This window comes from Lepidothrix coronata, unplaced genomic scaffold, assembly GCF_001604755.1.
Source record: "Lepidothrix coronata isolate B3197 unplaced genomic scaffold, Lepidothrix_coronata-1.0 Scaffold104, whole genome shotgun sequence".
Taxonomy (NCBI): domain Eukaryota; kingdom Metazoa; phylum Chordata; class Aves; order Passeriformes; family Pipridae; genus Lepidothrix; species Lepidothrix coronata.
Window position 1 is genome coordinate 2,715,317 of NW_016690284.1, and position 20,795 is coordinate 2,736,111.

Consider the following 20,795-nt stretch of genomic DNA (forward strand, 5'->3'; position numbering starts at 1 on the left):
TGCGTGGCCAGGAAACGGGAGTTAGCACCCATGCCTGATGTAGAGAGGTTTCTCTATAAAGCACTGGCCTATGCAGATAAGGAAGCAAATTTTATATGCAGCCATGCAGTTCCTGTGAAGAAGGCAATAGTTGCAAGCTTTTTTCTTTTAAGAAAGTTGTGTGCTTATTAAACTTGCGTAGTTTACAAGAAAACTTGTGTTAACACTGATTAACCTGTACATTAAAATTTTGCTTTTCTATTTGTGGCAAGACCAAGACATGATTTTCTGCATGCATGCAGAGTTAGAGTTCTCTGACTCTATTTCCATTTGTTAGTCAAAGTGGGCACTTACCACAGTGAGAACATAAATGTTTGGTAAACACCTCACAAGCAGCCAGGACATAGATGACAAAGCCACAGGGAAACCTTTTTCCCAACTGATGTATGGTTTACCTTGGGGCTTTTCTTCTTGTAAGAGACCCCAAAAGCCCTCTGGAGATACTCTGATCCAGAATCAGCAGTATTAGGGACACAGGTAGCAGTTTTTTATACACATTGTAGGGTATGACCAGAAAGCATAGCTTCTCTTTTTTTCTGTGAGAAATCTGTGTAGCTCTTTATTTTTTTTTCACAGATATCGTCATGATGGCTCTGAGACTCTCACTGATGATGTTCTCTTTGCAGCCACAGATGGCATCCACTTTGTTGAGTTCATCCTGCAGGTCAAGGTCAGTGCATTGCATGTTTCTGAAAGCAATTGCCTGTGTAGAGGCAAGGGTTTAAATCTTCACTTCCAAAAGTCTTTGCATTCCCTTGGAAACTGGAAGGTAATGGATGTGTTAAGCTTCTATTTCAACCCTAGCTTTCAGATTCATGTGGCAAATTTGAGAGGAACTTTGACTTGCACTAGCTAAAAGGCATTTGTTCTTACTCTAGCTTGGGTTATTCTATCTGGAATTACTCACTTTGTACTTAAACTATAATTATCTAGTTTGGTTTACTTTTGTCTTCTTATTTTTAATTCAGCTGGTTTTTTTGTGTTTATAGAGAAAGCTCAGTGTACTCTGACACTGACACCATACTGTTTGGGTGTCAAAGCAGTATGTTGAAACAACTGGCTTCCACTGAAGTGAAAAATAAAAAATTCTTAAATTGTTCTTCTGATTAGGTGCTGCCTGTGAATGATGAGCTACCTGTTATGCGAACCGGCCTTGTTCCTGTGCTCCACTGCCTGGAGGGTGAAGAAGTGGTCATCTCCTCAGAGTACATTTCTGCTACAGATGCAGACAGTGATGACATGAAACTGATGTTTATGCTGCCTCGCCAGCCCTACCACGGGGTAGTGAGGAAAGCTGGTATTGCTGTGGATCATTTCTCCCAAGCTGATGTCATCGCTGGTTTAGTCACGTACAAGCACACTAGTGAGTTAAGGACAGAACTACAGTGGAAGGTGGTCAGAGAGGCTTTAGCAAAAAAATCTTAACCTGAATCCATTCCTTTGCACAAGTTCAGCAGGAACTGCTGAAGAACCACATGTTGTGGCTAGGAAAAAAAGTAAACTTACTTCAGAAGAGAGCTGGTGATAGACAACTACCAAGTGTTCTCGAAATCCACATTTCAACTGAAAATTATATTAGAACAAGTACATGAAAGCCCCATAATCCTGGAGCATCTCTTTCACTGTTGCTAACAAAATGTCTTGGGCTTTTTAAAAAAAATTATTATTATGTTAGGTACAAACTAGAGTATTTTTATGTGTTTCATGACAGTAAAAAACCCTTTTGGTACTTCTTACTTGCCTCTCCAATCTAGAAGGATATCTACTTTTGGACAGTTCATAGTCTTTCTGCATCATAAGATAAATGAAGTTCTGATCTTCATGAGAAACACAGTGCTAAAAAGGTGTTATATTGTGGTTTTATTGTTAATACTTTTATTGTTAATACACAGAAATCAAGCTAACTTCCTTTCCTATTAATTTTATACTTTCATTAGCATTTTCTACATCTCTGACTAACAGCTTTATTTTTTTCCCAAAGGTGCTCGTTTTCTGTTGAATTATTCTGTAATTTTGTGTTAGCATGAAAGATAGATGTGATATTTTCAAGCTTGGCACTCTCTAAAATGAACAGCTGGTATTTGAGAAGGAAGTCTTGATTATGGCCACCCACAACAAATTTTTCTCCTGTGTCCTAAAGATACCAGGAACTGTATTTCAATGACAGTATTTTGCAGGGGCAATGAAGTTTTACCTTCAAGGGTGTAGTGCTTGCGTTTTTCATTCCCAAATTTCTACACATTAAATGTGCTGCCGTTAGATATCACAAGAGAGTGTGGGAGTCACTGCCTTTCCTTTGCAGGCAGCTTATTAGTAATATCTTGCAGCAATGCAAGACACAGGCTGCCAGAAGTGCTGAAAGCCGGAAAACTCTGAGTCACAGATGCTTCTTGCAAGGGGGGGCAGTTCCCAGTTGTGTATCAGCCCACATTTTGAATGTCATTACACATAGACATAATACACAGTTCAGTAACAAAGCACAGCCCTTGTAGTCCATTTTGCAGGGATTAGAGGCACACAGGAATACATGCACTACTTGGTATACAAAAAAGTTTTCTTCTGGAAGAGTATGGGTATTACCATTTGTCATAGAGAGAGCATGTATACAAAAGAAAGATTTTCCTACATTCTTCAAGAAGGAATGAAGAAAAGGCTCTTTTTCTGCAGAATGTATATTTTGCATGTGCCTTAGAGCACAAAGAACATAATCATGAGAACTATTAACCATTTTACAGTAATGAAATATCGTAACATTGTAATAATAAATTTATAACTATTTGTAATAATAATAATACTTATTCTCTTTTCTACACTGTCTTACTTTAGAATAGAAGTGAGCTGGTTAAAATTAATTACAAACAACAAACCAAATCCCTAAACAAACAGCACCCTCACCAGGCAGAATCAAGAATTCCTGTAATTTTGCTCTTGCTTTCTTTTTTCTTCTGACTTTGAATACTGAAGACTGTCCTTTCATGATAAAGATTATTCTTCATGAACTTTCAGTAAAACATTTCTTCTAAACCTCAGTATTTTTTTTCAGGTGGGGAGATCGGCCTGACTCCTTCCATTGAGATCTTAACCTTCATTGTCTCTGATGGTGAGGCTGGCCTAGATGTGAAAGACTGCTGTTATGATGGACCTCTTCCTCCTCCAGTTTCACATCATGATCCATTTCCTGTGTATGACCTTAACATCACTGTACTTCCAGTGGACAACCAGCCTCCATCTATTGCAACTGGTGAAAGCTTCCTCTCACTATGGCATTATAAAGTGGGCTACGCAGTACTGTAATGGCTAAAGACTCAGGGTAGTTTTTTGTTCTTTGCTTTTTAGCATTAGAGAGAGTCAGTTGAGATCAACATATAAAAGTTTTGGATCAGAATTTTTTCCATCTTTTTTTTTTTTCTTTTACTAGTGCAGTGCAACCACCCAGTCCAACTGCCAGTATGAGTATGAGTAACTGCTCGTTGCTCTTCAGCCGTATATTTAAGTCATGTAGTTAGAGATGGGAGTGCTTGGATCTGCTCCCTTCCATCTCTACATGCCCACTGCTGCATATATAAGCTATGCCTAGGTAAAAGTGATCAATATTTTGTCCATGAACTGAGTTCAGGGTCCAGCAACTGTCAGGCTTTTACAGTGCAAAAGCATAAACATAAATATCTATCTACCTTTGCATGTAAAGTATATAAAAGAAATTTGGGCCTTATATGAAGGGAGAGAATCATTATTAACTATATCACTTATATTTAATTCTTTTAGTGAATAAAGACAAAGATAGGCTGTATATTAATAGACGTGAAGCTACATTTTCACTAGGAGTCTTCAGAATAGAAAAAAACCAGTTAAAATGGAAATAGAGTTGATAATGTACATTTAGTCCAACAACAGCCCCTTGTGTGAAATCTCCATTGATTTCCTGGGCTTTTTATGAGGTCTCTGGTATAAATATTAAAGGTATGTTTGCCATATGTTTGTGTTTTTCAATGTCATTTGGTTGTAAGCATATATTGTAAGGTATATATTCATGAGCGTATATTTGTAAGGTATATATTATGTATCTCAGAGAATATTTAAGCATATCTATGAGTAGTTTTGTAACTTGCAGGCTCTCACCCAAGTAGTGTTCTGGAAATGAAGCATTGTCCCAGCAGGGAAATTAAGCAGTGATGCATGAAAAATTGTTCATTATGAGCAATTCTTAACAGGTCTCATGAAATTAATGCTCTGACAAACAGAGGTAACTGCTGATTTTGAGCAGTATATAAACCATACCTAATAACTTACCAGTAAAATAATTTCATGATCCTCTTCTTTTCTACTTCTGTGATAGCAAGAGCAGAGTTGTTAGTGAAAGCAGAGAAAAAGATTCTAAACCAAAACCCTCCAGTAACTAAGCATTTGTTGTATTTCCCCCCTTAGTTATTATTTCCACTCTTGTTAACAAAAACAACAGTGAAATGAGCTAAATAAGCAATAATGAGTATCATATTGTTTGTGTGCAGGTGCAAGTTTTGTGGTGGAGGAGGGGTCCTCGGCAGCCCTTACAACCAACCACTTGTTTGCCACTGACCCTGACACCACTGCAGATGACTTAGAGTTTGTGTTGGTTTCTCCTCCCCAGTTTGGTTACATTGAAAATATACTGCCTTCTCCTGGGTTTGAGAAGAGCAACATTGGAATAAGTATAGGTAAGTCTTAACAATTTGTGGTAATCAAGCAGATGGAGGGCTGTGCTGTGGGCTCTGGTGGTGCGGCTGCAGGTGTGGGCATTAATATGGGTTTATTTAGGGAAGCAGGTGCTGGCAAATGAAGAGCAGTGGGACTGTGTGGGTGGAGTTCAAAGGAAGACTGCAGCCCTGCAAATGTGAAAAATTGGCTCTTGAAATAAACAAGCCAAGCCTTGTTTTACGCATTCCAGCTGCAGTCTATTAGAAGTGGCAATATAGGACATTAATCTGCTCTTCCTGCCTCTCACTTCACTCCCCCATGAAAATCTCCCACATGTCCCTTCACCAACACATTTAAGTGTAGTAAACCAGGTCTCACATGGGTTTCCAAGGCAAAGTTACAAAGGCGATAGAGACGGTGGTTGACTTGGGTCTCTTCCCTTGTCCGCTTTCAAACATCGTTTCACCATCAGCAGAATGGATTGTGTCATGCTTTGTAATGCTACCAGCTTTTACCAGTTTCTTGAGCTGGAAACCTGTAATCACGGAGCCTTTTATCCCCATTTTTCTCATCTGTCGGTCAAAAAACAGTGTAATGAGAATCATACAATCATAGAATCATTTAGCTTGGAAAAGACCATCAGGTCCAACCATTAACCTAGCACTGCCAAGGAATCATGGACCTTAGACCTTTTCCTACTTGTTATTTTGAATTGTTTTTATGTGGGCTTGGTTTTTCAGATGAAACTGAGAAGTATGAATATGTACAGTCCCACCAGAAGCAGAACGATGTATTTTTGTTTTGGGGAGAGGTATGTGTTAGTGTAACTAACTCTTAGAGCCAAAAAATGACTGAGAACTTATCCAAGCTATTTATTCTTTGAAAAAGGACAGTTTCAAAGTTTTTTTATGATATATATGACTAGAGGGCAGGAAAAGATTGTGCTAACTCTTTTTCTTTTTAAAATCTCTAGCTTCGTTTCAGCTGAAGCACCTGAAAGCCATGAATATAAACTATGTACAAGCCAGGCATATGCGAATGGAGCCAACAGAGGACAAGTTTGTACTTTATGTCACTGATGGGTTGCATCGCTCAGCAGAGACTCCATTTTTTGTGCTGATCACCCCAACTAATGACGAAGTCCCAGAATTCATAGCCAGGAATATTACTGTAAGGAAATAAGCAAAATGCCTGTCATAGAATTATTTGAAACAGAAAAGACTCTTTAATATCAATAAGAACATTGTTCTGACTCCTGTTCCTCTGCAACTTTCCCTTTCTTTGTGTAGTCAGCCTAGTTCAGGAAACAGCCCAGTTAAATCCTATGTAAACCTGCTAGACAGAGCTTCAGTGGGATAGAAGCAGTTCATGGCTCTTTCTGAAAATCTGCAGTTAAGTAAAAGAAAAGGTTCAAATCTTTAAACAAATAAGTCATCTAGAAAACAGAAATATCTTTATGCTTCTTATGGTTTCTCAAGAGCTTTTACAATTTTTCCACAGAGTATTTTTTTGTTCCTGGCATAGCTTTTCTCCTCTCTGAAGATTGTTTTTCATATAAATCACTCTGTGAGCACCATTCTAGGGCAGTGTAAGCTAATCTTACTGTAAAGTAAAAAGTGCATGTATATGTATAAATTTACATGCATCTGTATTTTTAGATACATTTATGTATTTAAAGGCTGTCTCCTTTGTGCATTTCTGAGCACTTGATTTGACACTGACTTATCTAACATCTTTTTGTTTAATTGGGGCATATATGAACTCATCTCAAATTCTCTTTTCATCACTGTAGCCATTTACTTCTCTATGTCTCTTAAACTGGTTGTAATCAGTAGCCAGGTCAAAAAGCTACTGGGAAAGGGGTGGAGGAAACAAAGAGATACACTTGCCCCTACTTAGGAAACCATGATGAAATTCTATTATTTCCTTCTATGTAAAAGGATTGGATATTTTTTCTTTCACGTTCAGGTTCAAGAAGGGGAGATGAAAGAGCTGGATCTCTCGGTTATCAATGCGGTTGACCTGGATGTACCTCAAGACCATTTGGTATTTAGGGTTGTGCAGAGGCCCTGGTACGGATTCCTTATTAATGGAATCCATGGAAATGATATTCTACACTATAAACAGTTAATTAACCACAATCAGCACAGCCATGGGTTGCTTGTTCATGACTTTTCCATGGAGCTACTGAAGAATGGTAGGTGCAGCATTCTTCTGACATTGGTCTTTTATTTCTTTAATGAGGCAAGTGGCACACTAAGAAACTTTCATCACTTATTTATGCACTTGCCTTATGTATTTTCCAGACAGTGTTTGGTAATGGAAGTTGACATATTTAATGCTGTTGTTGTCTATTGTTTCTAGGATCTATCAATAAAATCATCCTGAGAGACCTATGTGTCAGAAAGGATAGTAATATGCCTTGGAAAAAAAAAAGGGAATAATGTAACATATCATTAAGCAGATTTCTAAATGTTTGACAGCACCTAAAACAGAGACAGCAAACAGAGACACCTTAACTGATCTTGGGTTTAAGTATTTCTCTAAGTGATCACAGAATCGTAGAATCATTGAACAGTTTGGGTTGGAAGGGACCTTTAAGGAGCACCTAGTCCACATACCCTGCCATCTTCCACTAGACCAAGATGCCCAAAGCCCTGTTCACCATGACCTTGAACACTTCCGGGGACATGGCCTCCACAACTAATCTAGACAAACTGTTCCAGTGTCTCACCATCCTTATTTTGAATCCTTTTTTTCTCATGTCCAAACTAATCCTACTTCCTTTCAGTTTAAAACTCATGCCCCTTCTGTCACTACAGGCATTGGTAAAAAATCTTTCCTATAAGCCTCCTTTAGATATTGAAAGGCTGTGATATACCTCCATATGTCTAACAATAAAGGTGTGAACTGGGGGTCTATAGCTTAGCATGATCAGTCAACCTGCTTTGAAGCCGCAAATCCCTTTCTAGTACATGTAATCAAAAAGTCTATTTAACACTGCCAAGAATATAATAGATTCTTCACTAAATAGTCTGTGGCTATTTAGTGAAATGTGGAATCTATCAATAAAAAGAAAGACATGAACTCAATACTGCCACTCAAATTTCAGTTCAGCCCTCAAAAAAACGAGGAAAGATTTTTTGTCTCTCTGCTTGTCTAATGTGAACATTGAGAAATATCAAGTGTCCACCCCAAATTCCTCAGCCTTCCCAAGTCCTGGTTTTGACTCTCTTCCTTGGCTGTTCTCTCCCTTTTGCTGTCCACAACAGTGAAAAAGCCACCTCCAGCTCAGAACTTCTGACTGTACATGGTCATAGACACAAGGCCAGCTGTCCTTCCCAATGCTTCCTTAAAGCTTCCTGAGGATTATTCAGAGCACAGAAAAGTGTTGCCTGACAATCTCACTCTCTCTATAGTCAAAGTTATTTGGAATGTGGAGAAGAGAAGAATGTGCCTTTTTCAGATTGACTGAGACCTCTTTTGGAAGAGAGTCACTTCTTACTTAGTTCAGATTGGTGACTTCGACTCAATAGTATGTTGTTAGATTAATTAACAGCAGTGGCTTACCAAACTTCTGGTAGCTGAAAGCAAGTTTACGTTGACCAGGGCATAGGGGAGGGAGATAGAAGAAGAGTGATAGAAGCAGAGTGAAATGATGTGACATATTTTGCAGGAGTCAGATTTCATTTTATTTTCTATTTCTCTCTCTCTCTCTCTTTCTCTGTATGTGTGTGTCTCTCCCTCTCTTTCTCTCTTCTTTTTCTCCCCCTTCCCAACCCATATAGGAATGAAGCTGATGTACATGCATGACAACTCTGAAAACCTCACTGACAGCTTTAAAATCCAGCTATCAGATGGAAAACATAAAGTCCTCAGAACCATTTCAGTAAAGGTCATTCCAGTTAATGATGAGAAACCACTGCTGAGCAAGTAAGTCTGTTCCTGTCTCTGACAGAGGAATGTGTTCAGACAAAATGATGGAAAAGTGATCAAAACAGCAAATCATAGAATCCTTAAGGTCAGAATAGACCTTTAAGATCACCAAGTCCAACTGTTAACTAGTACCCTACCATGTTCACCATCAAACCATGTCCTCGGTGACTGATTGCAAGAAGAAGCCATAACTAGTCACAGACTGATGCCAATCTAGGTCCTTATCAGCCTGTTTAAAAAAAAAAAAATTAATGAAAGAATAGCATGCTTTAATGTTGATCAATATTAAATGGAGTGAAAAAAAAAAAAGGAGTGGTGGTGGGGGAACATGCTTGTTGCATCTTTCACAAGTTGCTTCAAAACATTTGCCAGACACTCCTGATCTTCATGCACCTCTGCTGAACCTTGACCACCGTGGTACTGTATTCCCTTTCCCTGAGACAAACACCTGCCTAAAATGCCTCTCTGAAAGCAACTCTGGATTTTGGCATGAGAGAATCCACAAAGTTGATGCATGGGAAAGGCTTTCAGATGAATGATTCTCTTCTTCTATATATTCTAAAGCTCAACCATAATTCAACTTGTGGAAAGGTACACACTAACTTCCCTTATGCTTCAAAACTAAGGGTCATAAATGAATTAGACATGATCAGAAATTGCCTGGCAGATCATTTGTAGACAGGCAGCTGGCTTCAAGAGAGCCAAACCTCCTGGACATTTTAAAAAGGAGCTCATCTCTTGGGATCCCCATTTTTTTAACTGATAACTTGTCACAGAGCATCAGGGCCTCCATCCTTGTGACTGTTTTCCAGCTCCAGACAGGCAGATGGGAAGCTTAGAGCCCAAAGGTGTCAGGGGTATAGGTCTGAACCTCTGATGTTTGCATTTCAGAAACAACTTGCAACCTGTTAAGCAGGCTGCCACTAAAGCGGAAATTTTTGATCCCTCAGAATATTTGGCCTATTTTCAGATCAGACTTATATTTCCCATTGAAAAGAATTTTTTATGTTTTGTTTACCATGTAGAGCTTCCTGCAATAACAAATGTTAGTTTTTTAGTTGAAAGATTATCAGTGACCACATAATGCTAACAAGAGAACATCCATTTTTTTGTTAGAATAAAGCGTACAGTTTATGTATTCATATATGTACTGATAATTACTGATAATTGTCTATTTGTTCCTCACGTGCTATAGATTGATGTCATTTTCCACCCTTTCTCTCTGAAAGAAGATGATGAATGCAAGAAGTCGAGTGCTTTTAGCTTTGCCCAGCTAGATCCAGAAACTGTTGCTGCCTTGTCTGGCGATATTAGGTCTCACCATTTGCCATTTCTATGGTGAACAGTAGCACAGAGTGAGCCATCTACTTGCAAAATAGCTATTTCTTTATGAAGTTACTGCCTCTTGCCTGTTACTCTTCCACTGAGATGAGGTATGCTGCCAGTAGTTAAGCAGTAAGTGCTTTAAGGAAACATTCAGTTTGGCACTGAAGTGGTTTAACTGCCACGTTCGGTCACCACATCTTTACTGTGGGGTGCAAACTTCCTTAAGCTACTGCAGTGTTTTCTAGGTGACCATTTGACAATACTTGTAAGCTTTTTCTCACCTTTTGATCTGGGAGCCCTTTCCACCTCAGGGATTTTCAGTTCTCATCTCCATTAGTTACAGACTGAAGAACTTGGGATGGGATGTTTTTGGCTGGCAAACAGTGCCTCTTATTCACAGTGATTGCCAGACGCTCAATTTGTCACCTCTTGGCTTGCATCCTAAAGCAGGGAGTGCCCTTGGGGAATGTAAAGCTTTCACACATTCCCTTGAGAACTTCTTCTCAAGGCGCTAGAAGGAGCATATAGAAGAATCCAGTTAGACCTTTATTGTGTCTCTTATAAGTAAAGGTGAACAGTGAAATACTAGTTATTTGAAAGACAGTCTTTTCCCTAGTGAACATTAGAACCAATATTGCTGTGGTCTGTAGTAGCAGTACTGTATAAAGCAGCCTATTTGTTACATTGTCCTCTTCTTACAAACTGTATGATGGTAAACAGAAGGGGAATAAGACAGTCGTAGTAAATCCCAGTTTGTTGTGTTTGCTTTGTTGTTTTTCACCATTGTAAGGAGAAGCTTGCCTACACTGCTTTTTTTTCTCTTTTGAGCTGAAATAGGCATACCCCCCTTCTATTCTTTCTGCAGTTGTCATTTCTGTCAGCATCTGGGTAATCCATATTCCTGGCAGAGAAATCACATGTTGAAAAGGTTCCTTTTAATGCATCAATACATGACTTTTATTTTTTGCAGGAAGAATGATATAGAGGTGAATATAGGTGAAACTCGAATAATTTCTAGTGCTGTTCTGTCAGCGGAAGATAAAGATACCCCCAGGGAGAGAATTTACTACTTATTTGAAAGACTTCCAGAAAATGGTCAGCTTCAGCTCAAGGTTAGTCTTTGTACTTCAACAAAAAGCAGGCATGCAAAGAACTCTTTCTTTTTAGGCTAGAATGAAGATCATCTTCCTTTTCTCCCAAATGTCTGTCATATTTTGATGTAGACAGCTGTGGCCAGTTTGACTGTTGAAGGAACATTTAAATCAAAGAATGATGCTGTCCCAGAGGCTTTGACACTAAAAGCCCAGATCTTCAACAGGAGGAGAGTGAAAAGCAAGGCAGATCACCTGAGGTGACAGTGGAGAGAGATGCTGGGATAATCAGCCCACTAAGGGGAAAATCAAGCATCAAAGCTGGGAGAGGGCAGGGGGGAAAGTCCTTGATAAAAACCAAATCAAAATAAACCTTTACTTCAGCGTTCAGAAAGCACAGAGGGAGTTGTATGTGGAAGAGTGAGTAATAAGTCATGAGTTAGAAGAAGAGTATAAGAGGAAGAAAGGGGAAAAGAAGATGGAAAGGGTATAGCAAGAGGAAAGGCAAAAAATAAGATTAGAAATGGAAGGAGAGATGATCATCTATTGACCGAAGACAAGCCAGAGGAACCAAGATAGAAAAAAATGCCTCTTTTAAATTGCATGCATATATAAAAGAAAAAAAATCCACTTCTAAAACCCCTGATCTTGGAAAGTATTTTGATGCTGGATCCCTACATGGATCTGTGGATCACACAAGACTTGTGATCCCATATACTGAGGCGAGAAGCAGCTACTAACTAGAGTCTGTCAATTTGAACATGTAGGGTACATGCATATATCTAAGCTCTCTGTCCTTGATAACCTTTGCTCCAAAGCTAGTAATGCTTTTCCTGCAGACTAAATGTCAGCTACGTGGATCAGTCCAACTTGAGTATGACACTTTTTCCAGAAAAGCAGGAAATTTTATAGGATAGTTAATTTCTTTTTGCAGCTGGGGACCTCTGGGGTGCTAAATTTCTGCGCTTCCCTGAAGTTCCCCATAGGTTCATTTCTGACATCCTTTCAGGGATGATTTTGGGTAGAACCAAGAGCAGCTTTGTGAAATTAAGAAATAGAAAACATAAGCTGAGTCAGGGACCATTTCATTTTCATCTTGTTGGTGTATTAATGAGAAGTGTACAGGAATTTATTTCCTGTAGTAGAAGTGCCTAAACTCCTTATTACTCTGTTTTATTAATGATCACTGTATTTTCTCCAGCCTTATATCTGTTTGGAAACAACTCCAGCTATTTGCTGCCCTTCAAAACATACTATGAGGAAACAGTCTATAGCTTAGAAGTGAAGCCAAGTAGCTTCCACTAACAGTCTACATAACTAAAAAGAAACACAATTAACTGGGGAGGATGCCTGGGAAACTATCTATTTAATAAAGGATGTTTATTCTTTCCAGGTAGGACAAGGCTGGGTGACTCTCCAAACTGGAATGACATGCACTCAGGAAGAGCTGGATATGAACCTTTTGAGATATGTCCATACAGGAGCTGTAGGGTCCAAGAGCCAAGACAGCTTCACGTTTTACCTCTGGGATGGGTACAACAGATCCCCAGCTGTGGACTTCTACATAAATGTCAAGGACATGGAAAAGGGTAAAGATCTACCAGAGTTTTACAGTGCCTGTTTCTGAAACAAAGATATTTGGGTACGTGTTCTGATCCTTTCCTGAGCACTATATAGGCACCTGCCAAGTCTCTCTGCAGATCCTGTAAGTCTGACTGCTTGGATTTCACTGTTGGCCAGAGCCTTGATGTTCCTGCTGGTGAAGAAGTGGTCCTGGGATTTGAAAAGGCACTGCTGATGGCAACGTGTTGCACCTTGCCTCCCAGGACTCCCAGCTACTTTTGAAATTGAGCTGAAAATACCCTTTAGAAAATAGCTTTATGTCTGAGTAAATCAAAGCAAAGAAAAATGGCAAGAATGTAAAAGGGTAGGCAAAAGACTGTTTGGAAACAGCTCTGTCTCCCAGACAGATAGACAGAGCTCTGTCTTCTTCTCTCTCTTTAGTCTGCAGTCTTATGGTCTCTCTTCTTTTATCGCATCCCTATTAGAAAGCTAAAGGTTAACCTGACATTGCTAAGACTGAAAGAATAGTCAAAAGAAGTTGTGCTCTCTTCATCCTTGGCAGTTTTCAATGGGATAAAGCCCCAAGCAATGTGGTTATGGCTGGTCTCACAGCTGACCCTGCTTTGAGCAGAAGGTTGGACTAAATACATCTTTAAGTCCCTTTCAGGCTGAACTTCTCTATAATCCTACAGTCCTGCGATTTTTCTACTGGTGATGGCTCGCCTGTGGCTAAATAATGCACAAGAGATCAACAAGTTCATTATGACAATTTTAGTGTTGCTTTGTCTATCCTGCAGGAGACATTGCAGTTTTTATGAAACTCCTCAGAGTGCCAAAAGGAGATCATGGCTACATTACAACCAATGTCCTCCTTGCACTGGACGGGACTGACAAGCCAGAGGAGCTCCTTTATGTGATAACCTCCCCACCCCAATATGGACAAATAGAATATGTCAGCTATCCTGGCATCCCCATTACAAATTTCAGTCAAATGGATGTAGCACGACAGATTGTCTGCTACGTTCACAGCGCAAAGGCAGCTGTTCTTGAAGACACATTCAGGTAAGGTATATGACCCCATCCCCCAAACTCTTCCCCTTGAATTTTTGGGGGTATTTAAAAATTTTGCACAAAACAAACAAAAAAACCCCCAAACCAAATTATTAAAAAGAGCTGGAATATCTATGTGAATTGTCAATATTTATATAGCAAATATATTGCTTATACAATACGTTATAGTTGTGACTGCTTTGGTAAAATATGCATTTTGTCATTAATGCTGAAAACATAGCCAGAGCCATATTTACTCAATTATACTAGCTTCAACATTATTATAGCATTCAGGCTACACAGCTGTCAAGATTTAAGTGGGAAAGAAAGACTAAGAATGTACTTTGTGGAATTTTCCTTTGGTTTCTTGCCACAGCTGGATGCTGTAAAACTGATCCATTCAGGTATTAAACAACAGCTTCCTTGTCTATTCTTATTTATCATATTCATTTAGTTCTGGGCTTTTTGAATTCATAAGTAGTTCTTGAACATAATGAAAACCAGTCCTCTTAATCTATTTTGACACCACAATAGCTCAGAAATTCATGTAGACACTTGAATTCTTGGGGTAAACCCATTAGGTTTACCTATAGGCCCAGTTGAGCAACCTAATGATATTCAAGTTTATTTTCATCTGGTTCTGAAACCTTTCTCTGAGAACAGTTTATTCTAGATGCATTCCTAAAGTATTTCCTTATTTTGTTCTTAAATTAACCTCCCTTGCTTATAAAGTGGAATGATGTAATGAGTTATCATCACATAAAGAGTAGATGTATTGCTGCTCAAAGTCTTGCAGACAGCTTTGTAAAAGAGATCAATTTCAGGGTAAAGAAAAGCTCAGAAATAAGGATAATATTTCTAAAGGAAGAATGCTTCTTGCTAGCATTGGTAATTTCCTCTGAAAACAGCTTTTGACAGAAAATAGACTTACTGTAAATTTCAAAATTAAGAGTTTATAGTTTTTCATTTGTAACTAAGCAAAATGAAAGACTTAGCTCCTAAGAGCTGCAATTCAGAAAAGACCCCTTTTTTACACACTCTTATTAATGAATTCCTGATCTGAATGGCTTTTTCTGTGATACATGATGAAGATTCAAAAACATGTTGCATCATCCAGTTAGAGAGCTTTTTTGCAAGGAAGTCAAGCAAGAGGGGCCTGAAGACATCAAATAAATTTCCCTATGATACTGGGACAGCTCAGGTGACATTATCTATACTTAAAGCAAAAGTAAATTTGAAACTTTTCTCAAATCAAATATTTAAAACTATCCCGTCCACTAAATTCAATGTGGTAGGAATTCTAGTTAGGAGATTTGTCTGATCCACTTGTACTCACAGTAGAAAAAGTTAACAATTTTTCCCAGGTTTTATGTTGCTTGATTGTGAAACACTTTGACCAAAACTACAATCAGCTTAGGCAAGTCAGGTCGCAGTCATGCCAATCCTAGTTTGGGCAGCATAGTAGTGGCTTGTGTGGCTTGTATTGGTATGACTTCCATATCACAGTAATGGAAGCAGATCAAAAAACTCTAGGAATGTGGATAAACCCAATGTTTAGGCCAATCACTAAGAACCAAACTAGAAAGCCAGCCTTATAAAAGTAATGTTATGATGTTTTAATAAATATTTATATCTGATAACTATTGATATTTGATAACTATTTTAATCACAATAATTATGTTTCTTGATGTTATCATTGGGAAAGACATTTGGTTTTGTGTAGACATAGAAATATTCTGGCAGATTATTATTATTATTATTATTATTATTATTATTATTATTATTATTATTATTATTATTATTATTATTATTATTATTATTTTCAACACGGAATGGTTACATTAATTATATGGGTAATTATGGCAGGAGGAGGAATTAAGTGACCAGATTTTTACTTCCCACTAAAGTGCTTACTTCAGACATAAATTTACCTGTATTGTTTGGTGCTGCTGGCCTGGAAGAAAGATTTGGCAGTGCTTGTTTGGACAGACGACTTCAAGTGATTAGCAATCTGACATCAGATGCTGGCAGCAGGATACTAAAAGAACATGCTAATGTTCTCCGTTTTGACATGCTGGCTCGATTTTGTAATGAGTTGGCACTATTTATGATTCCATTTTTATCTTTTAAATGCCATGACAGATGGTAGATCCTCTAGCCAACTCCATTGCCATCAAACTGCAGAAAGCATGAAATGTTGGTAGGGGTGAAATCAATCCATGCAACATGTCCTCCAAACTGGGCCTGGGAGTTGCCCCCTAAATTTCATCAGAATGAGGAGAATACTGGCTGCTCTCCATTTCTGAGGAAATAATGAAGCAGACATAAACCAGAAATAAACAACCAATATCTCCCAAAGTGCAGAAAAAGGTCATCTTGGGCACCAGCAGTTTCATCACCTGTGAAACTGAACGGTGAATGAAATTTGCGTTGTAAATTTCAGTCTGATGTATATAACTAGGAGGTTTGTTCCTATCTGGTATTCTGTAGAAGACTGGATGAATCTTCAGTTATGTGAACTTATCTAAATCTTTCACTTAAATATTTTTGAGACATCATCCAAATTACTTTACAGCCATCAAAAGAATGAGAGGAACTGACTTCCGCTTCAATCTTTCAGAATTTTTGAGAGAAGATTTAAGGTATTGACTAAAGGTGTTTTACCCTTTTTTTCCCCTTAGCATAGTATTTATGATCATTATTCTAGTTTTGTATTTGATTTCAGCTAGCTTACTAATAGCAGAACCCCTTTCCCATTGGCACAATAGCATTAGGTCAGTGCAGACAGATGTCTCTAGGTTCCCAGCTGGGAATACCATCCTCAGTAAACATATTTCTAACTGCTATATAGTCCCTGGTCTGCCTATACTCATTCCCATCTGTTTCATGGCACACTGCCAGTTGATAAGTTGATCAAGCCCTAATCATCCAGCATTGGTGAAGGCAGTGAGGAGTTTTAGATGGACAGTCTGTGTAACACAGTAAGCTTCATCATGACCTACTGAAAGCCACTCACATTTGAGGCACGAAACAAGTGTTGACCCTGTAATTTTTTTAAATACATCTTCAAGGTCTGCAGTCAAGAGAACAAGAGGAAACAGATAATCTACCTATATGTTAGCCAGTCTCCATTTCACTTATGTATGGTAGAAGAGGGCTAGGTGGAAAGAAGCCAGCCAGGCTGGCCCTCATACAGTCTGAAACAACTGTCCCACTCTACCACAAGCAAATTTCTTTGCAAAGCAGTCTCCATTTTGGATCAGGCAGAACACAAACCTCTGTGAAAACCACTTTCCAAAATGGTTTTGCATGTACTGTGCAGCATAATCACTGAAATTTATGTAGAAAGACAGGTAACTCATGCACAGTGTTTGTTGATGGAACATGTAGGATCGTGAGACATTTGCAAAGCCATTTTTAGTTTCATATACACTCAAAAGTTTTTGTTATAGGCATGACAATGTTCCGTGTAATTCCTTTCAGAAAAAATACTTAATTAATGGTCTTGACAATGAAATCTAGGATGAATTTTGAAAGCTAAAAGATTGGTTTTCTCCTTATTTTTATCCACCACTAAATTTGATAATAAATTTCTGCAGACCATGCTGTCAGTTGTATGGCAAAAGTCCATACCCAGCTGGTAGGCTTCTGTCGTGGTTTAATCCCAGCCGGCAACAAAGCCCCATGCAGCTGCTTGCTCACTCCCTGCCTGATAGGATGGAGGAGAGAATTGGAAGAATGAAAGTGAGAAAACTCCTGGGTTGAGATAAAGACTGTTTAATAAGTAAAGTGAAAGCTGCACTCACGAGCAAAACAAACCAAGGAATTCATTCACTTCCCATGAGCAGGCAGGTGTTCAGCCATCCCCAGGAAAGCAAGAGTTCCATCATCCATAACAATGACTTCGGAAGACAAATGCCACCACTCCAAACGTCTCCTCATTCCTTCTTCTTCCCTCAGCTCTATACACTAAGCAAGACACCGTATGGTCTGGGGATATCCTTTGGGTCAGTTGAGGTCAGCTGTCCTGGCTGTGTCCCCTCCCAACTCCTTGTGTACCCCCAGCCTACTCACTGGTAGGGCAGTGTGAGGGGCAGAAAAGACCTTGAGGCTGTGTAAGCGCTGTTCATCAGTAACAAAACCAAAATATCCTTATGTTATCAACACTATTTCCAGCACAAAACAAAACCACAGCCCTATACTAGTGACTATGAAGAAAATTAACCAGCACAGCTTCCAACAGATTTTCTCTCCAGTCTTTGACACCTTTATCTTTTCTTTTCTTTTTGAAAGGAAATCTAACTGTAGAGCATAATCAAATCTTTAGTATATCTAAAGAAGCATTACTTCTTGACAGAAACAAGAAACTATGTTGATATTAATAGAAATTCCCAGCTCAGAACCAGAATTTTGCAGATATGACCATTTGATAAATATATGGTATAGGTATTTTTAAAACTACCCTGGCAACTTGTACAGTTCTGCCCAATACCTTAGTATTTTAGTGAAACCTTACTTGAGTTTTGTAAAGAAATATAAATAGTTCCTCTGAATATACAGAAATTTACAGATGCGGTTAGTGCCTAAACAAACCCATAAAGCGGGATGACGATGAATCTTTCTCCAGCTTGGTTTTTCAAATAATTTTGGGCTACTGGGTGGAAAAGATTTGTAACAGTGACCAGAAAAAAACCCAAAAACCTAAACAAACCAAAAATAGACCCTCGTCCAGGCAGATCTTACACTTTACATACCTCTTTCTATACGTTGTAGACAAAGCCAACACTTTCACTGGCAGGTGCTACTGCCAGGTAAGCAAGTGGAGATACATTTAAGGATGTGTACAACGTGTATTTATGCCAGAGGCTACAATAAGTCCCCCAGCCAGCCCATCATTTTAGTTCTTCTCCATCTGTATCTGAGCTAGAAGAATAGATCAGCTCTGTTATGACTGTTTATCCTCAAAGACATTCCTCTGGCACGTACTGAGGTGCATTATAACTCTTGTCAAATACCTGGCCATCTGCTTTTACTTTTTAAAGTTTTACATCCACTCCATCCACTGTCTGGGTTTGAGCTCAGTCCAGCTCTACTACTTTTGCAGTATCAACACAGGCAAGTCCTGTAGTAAAGGTCTGCATTATCATTTCATTTCAGTACATGGTGAATCAAGAACAGATGCTGAAGACTATCTTGCCTCTCTTTGCCAGATTCACCATCAGCAATGGACTGAGGACTAAGAATGGGACATTCATAATCTCCTTGGAGGCACTTGACCAAGCTTTGCCCACACTATCTAGGAACATGGGGTTAAAAACAATGGAAGGTGCTATGGCACTTCTATCTCCTGATGTCCTGCAGCTTTCAGACCCAGACACTGCCAAAGAAAACCTTACCTTCCTCTTGGCTCAGCTCCCCCAATATGGTCACCTCTATTACCGTGGGGCTGTGCTACTGCAGTACAATTTCACACAGCGAGATGTGGACAACAGGGATGTTGCATACAAGCACCGAGGTGGGGATTCCCAGATGGACAGATTTACATTTGTTGCCACAGACAGGACTAATCAAGGCTTCATCGTGAATGGGAGAGTGCAGACTGAGCCAGTGGCATTCACCATTCAGGCAAGTGTGACCACAGGCCTACTTTAAAGGGATAAATAGCATGAAAAGCTCAAAAATGTAGTAATTTTTATGAGAACTGATACTTGCTGCAACCTATGATTTAACTGAGGTATTTTTCAGCTACAATGTTTGTTTCCTGTGTTCCATGAATAATTAACCTGGAGAATGAAATACTTGACACAATGTGTAAACATAAACAAGTAGATACTTATACATGTAATACTTAAACACTAAAATATTTTACATAGAAATCTCAACTATATAGTTGAGACCAGCTTTGGGAAATACTGAACTTCTTCCTGCTCTGCTTTCCCACTTGATGCCTGACCCCGTGACTTGCACATGAGAGATTCGAGGGTAACTTGATCTTCATGTCACAGGACTCTTGAATTACAGCCGCTTTGCTTCCACAACCAGAGAGCCTGTCTTCTGGTTTTTTGTAAGATGCCTGCTTCCTTTCTTTGCTAGAATCTTTGCTGATTCTTCCTTTCTTTGCTAGAATCTTTCTGTTTAGTTCCCATTTCCTCCATTGTAAGTTCTTTACAGTTTGTCATGTGCTCAGATGTATGTGCTATGATTCCTTGCATGTAGCTGGCATGTTTCAGTGCACGAAGTAGGCCTAGTTGCATTGTATGTCAAAATTCTGGATGTTTCAAAACACTGATATTAATAAGTAGGCTGCCAACATTTCCTGATGACAAAGTTTCAAGTTACATGACGAACAAACGAGGAGTGCAATTTCAGCAGGGGGTGAGATATGGGAACAGCAACAATCAGTGTGGAATGCTAGCATATTCATCAGAAGTTGTGAAAGGTGGAACAGATTTGAGGAGACATTAGCCATGTCTATTACTGTGATTATCATAATCCTTAGGTTTCCATGCCTGTTACCGTAAAACAGAGGTGACAAACCTTTGCTGAAGTTACCTTTTGCTGTGTAGAAAATCACATGAAAAATAAGGACTATGGGGAGTGTGGGACATCAGGGCAAAGGCACAGGGAATTTGTGTTACCCTCCCCAGTGTGTTCTGTAACCTGCTGCTAATGGCAAGTGATGGGCAATCCGGGCCTGGAAACTTCTCATGTGAAATAGAACTTAACTGGAAATCAGATATCTGCAGCAGACTGTGAGCCAAAGCGGCTACTGTCACCCTGAGCCAGTTACTGTGCTTTCAGCAAAAGTAGGACAGAGAATGTCCTGATGCTGTAAAATGAATGTTTAACTTTGATTTAGGTGGATCATTTGGACAAAATGGCACCAAAAATTATTCATCTCCATTGCTTTTCTGATGTGGAACTGCTGAACAATGGCAATTATGGGATCTATATTACTGCCAGGTCCCTGAAGGCATCTGACCCCAATACAGAAGATGACAAAATAATTTTTAAGATTTTGCAAGGTCCTCATTATGGCTACCTGGAAAATACAACAACAGGTGATTTCTTCTATATGCTCTGTATTTTGGGACTAGCAGACCAGACCCCAAAACA

The 20,795-nt window shown here is 39.0% G+C and overlaps 1 protein-coding gene across 2 annotated transcripts in view; it reads left to right on the forward strand.

Annotated features, from left to right (window-relative positions):
- FREM1 (FRAS1 related extracellular matrix 1) overlaps positions 1-20,795 on the forward strand; it is a 64,177-nt gene that overhangs the window by 23,490 nt on the left and 19,892 nt on the right. For both annotated transcript variants that reach the window (XR_001876230.1, XM_017823701.1), the window contains 12 exons: positions 616-709; positions 1,150-1,402; positions 3,083-3,280; positions 4,548-4,733; positions 5,687-5,883; positions 6,682-6,910; positions 8,502-8,646; positions 10,946-11,087; positions 12,460-12,655; positions 13,427-13,691; positions 18,890-19,304; positions 20,539-20,740. Coding sequence is in view for 1 of the 2 variants with exons in the window: in XM_017823701.1 (XP_017679190.1) it covers positions 616-709; positions 1,150-1,402; positions 3,083-3,280; positions 4,548-4,733; positions 5,687-5,883; positions 6,682-6,910; positions 8,502-8,646; positions 10,946-11,087; positions 12,460-12,655; positions 13,427-13,691; positions 18,890-19,304; positions 20,539-20,740 (2,522 nt within the window). In the remaining variant the exon portion in view is untranslated. The remainder of the gene's footprint in view (positions 1-615; positions 710-1,149; positions 1,403-3,082; positions 3,281-4,547; positions 4,734-5,686; positions 5,884-6,681; positions 6,911-8,501; positions 8,647-10,945; positions 11,088-12,459; positions 12,656-13,426; positions 13,692-18,889; positions 19,305-20,538; positions 20,741-20,795) is intronic.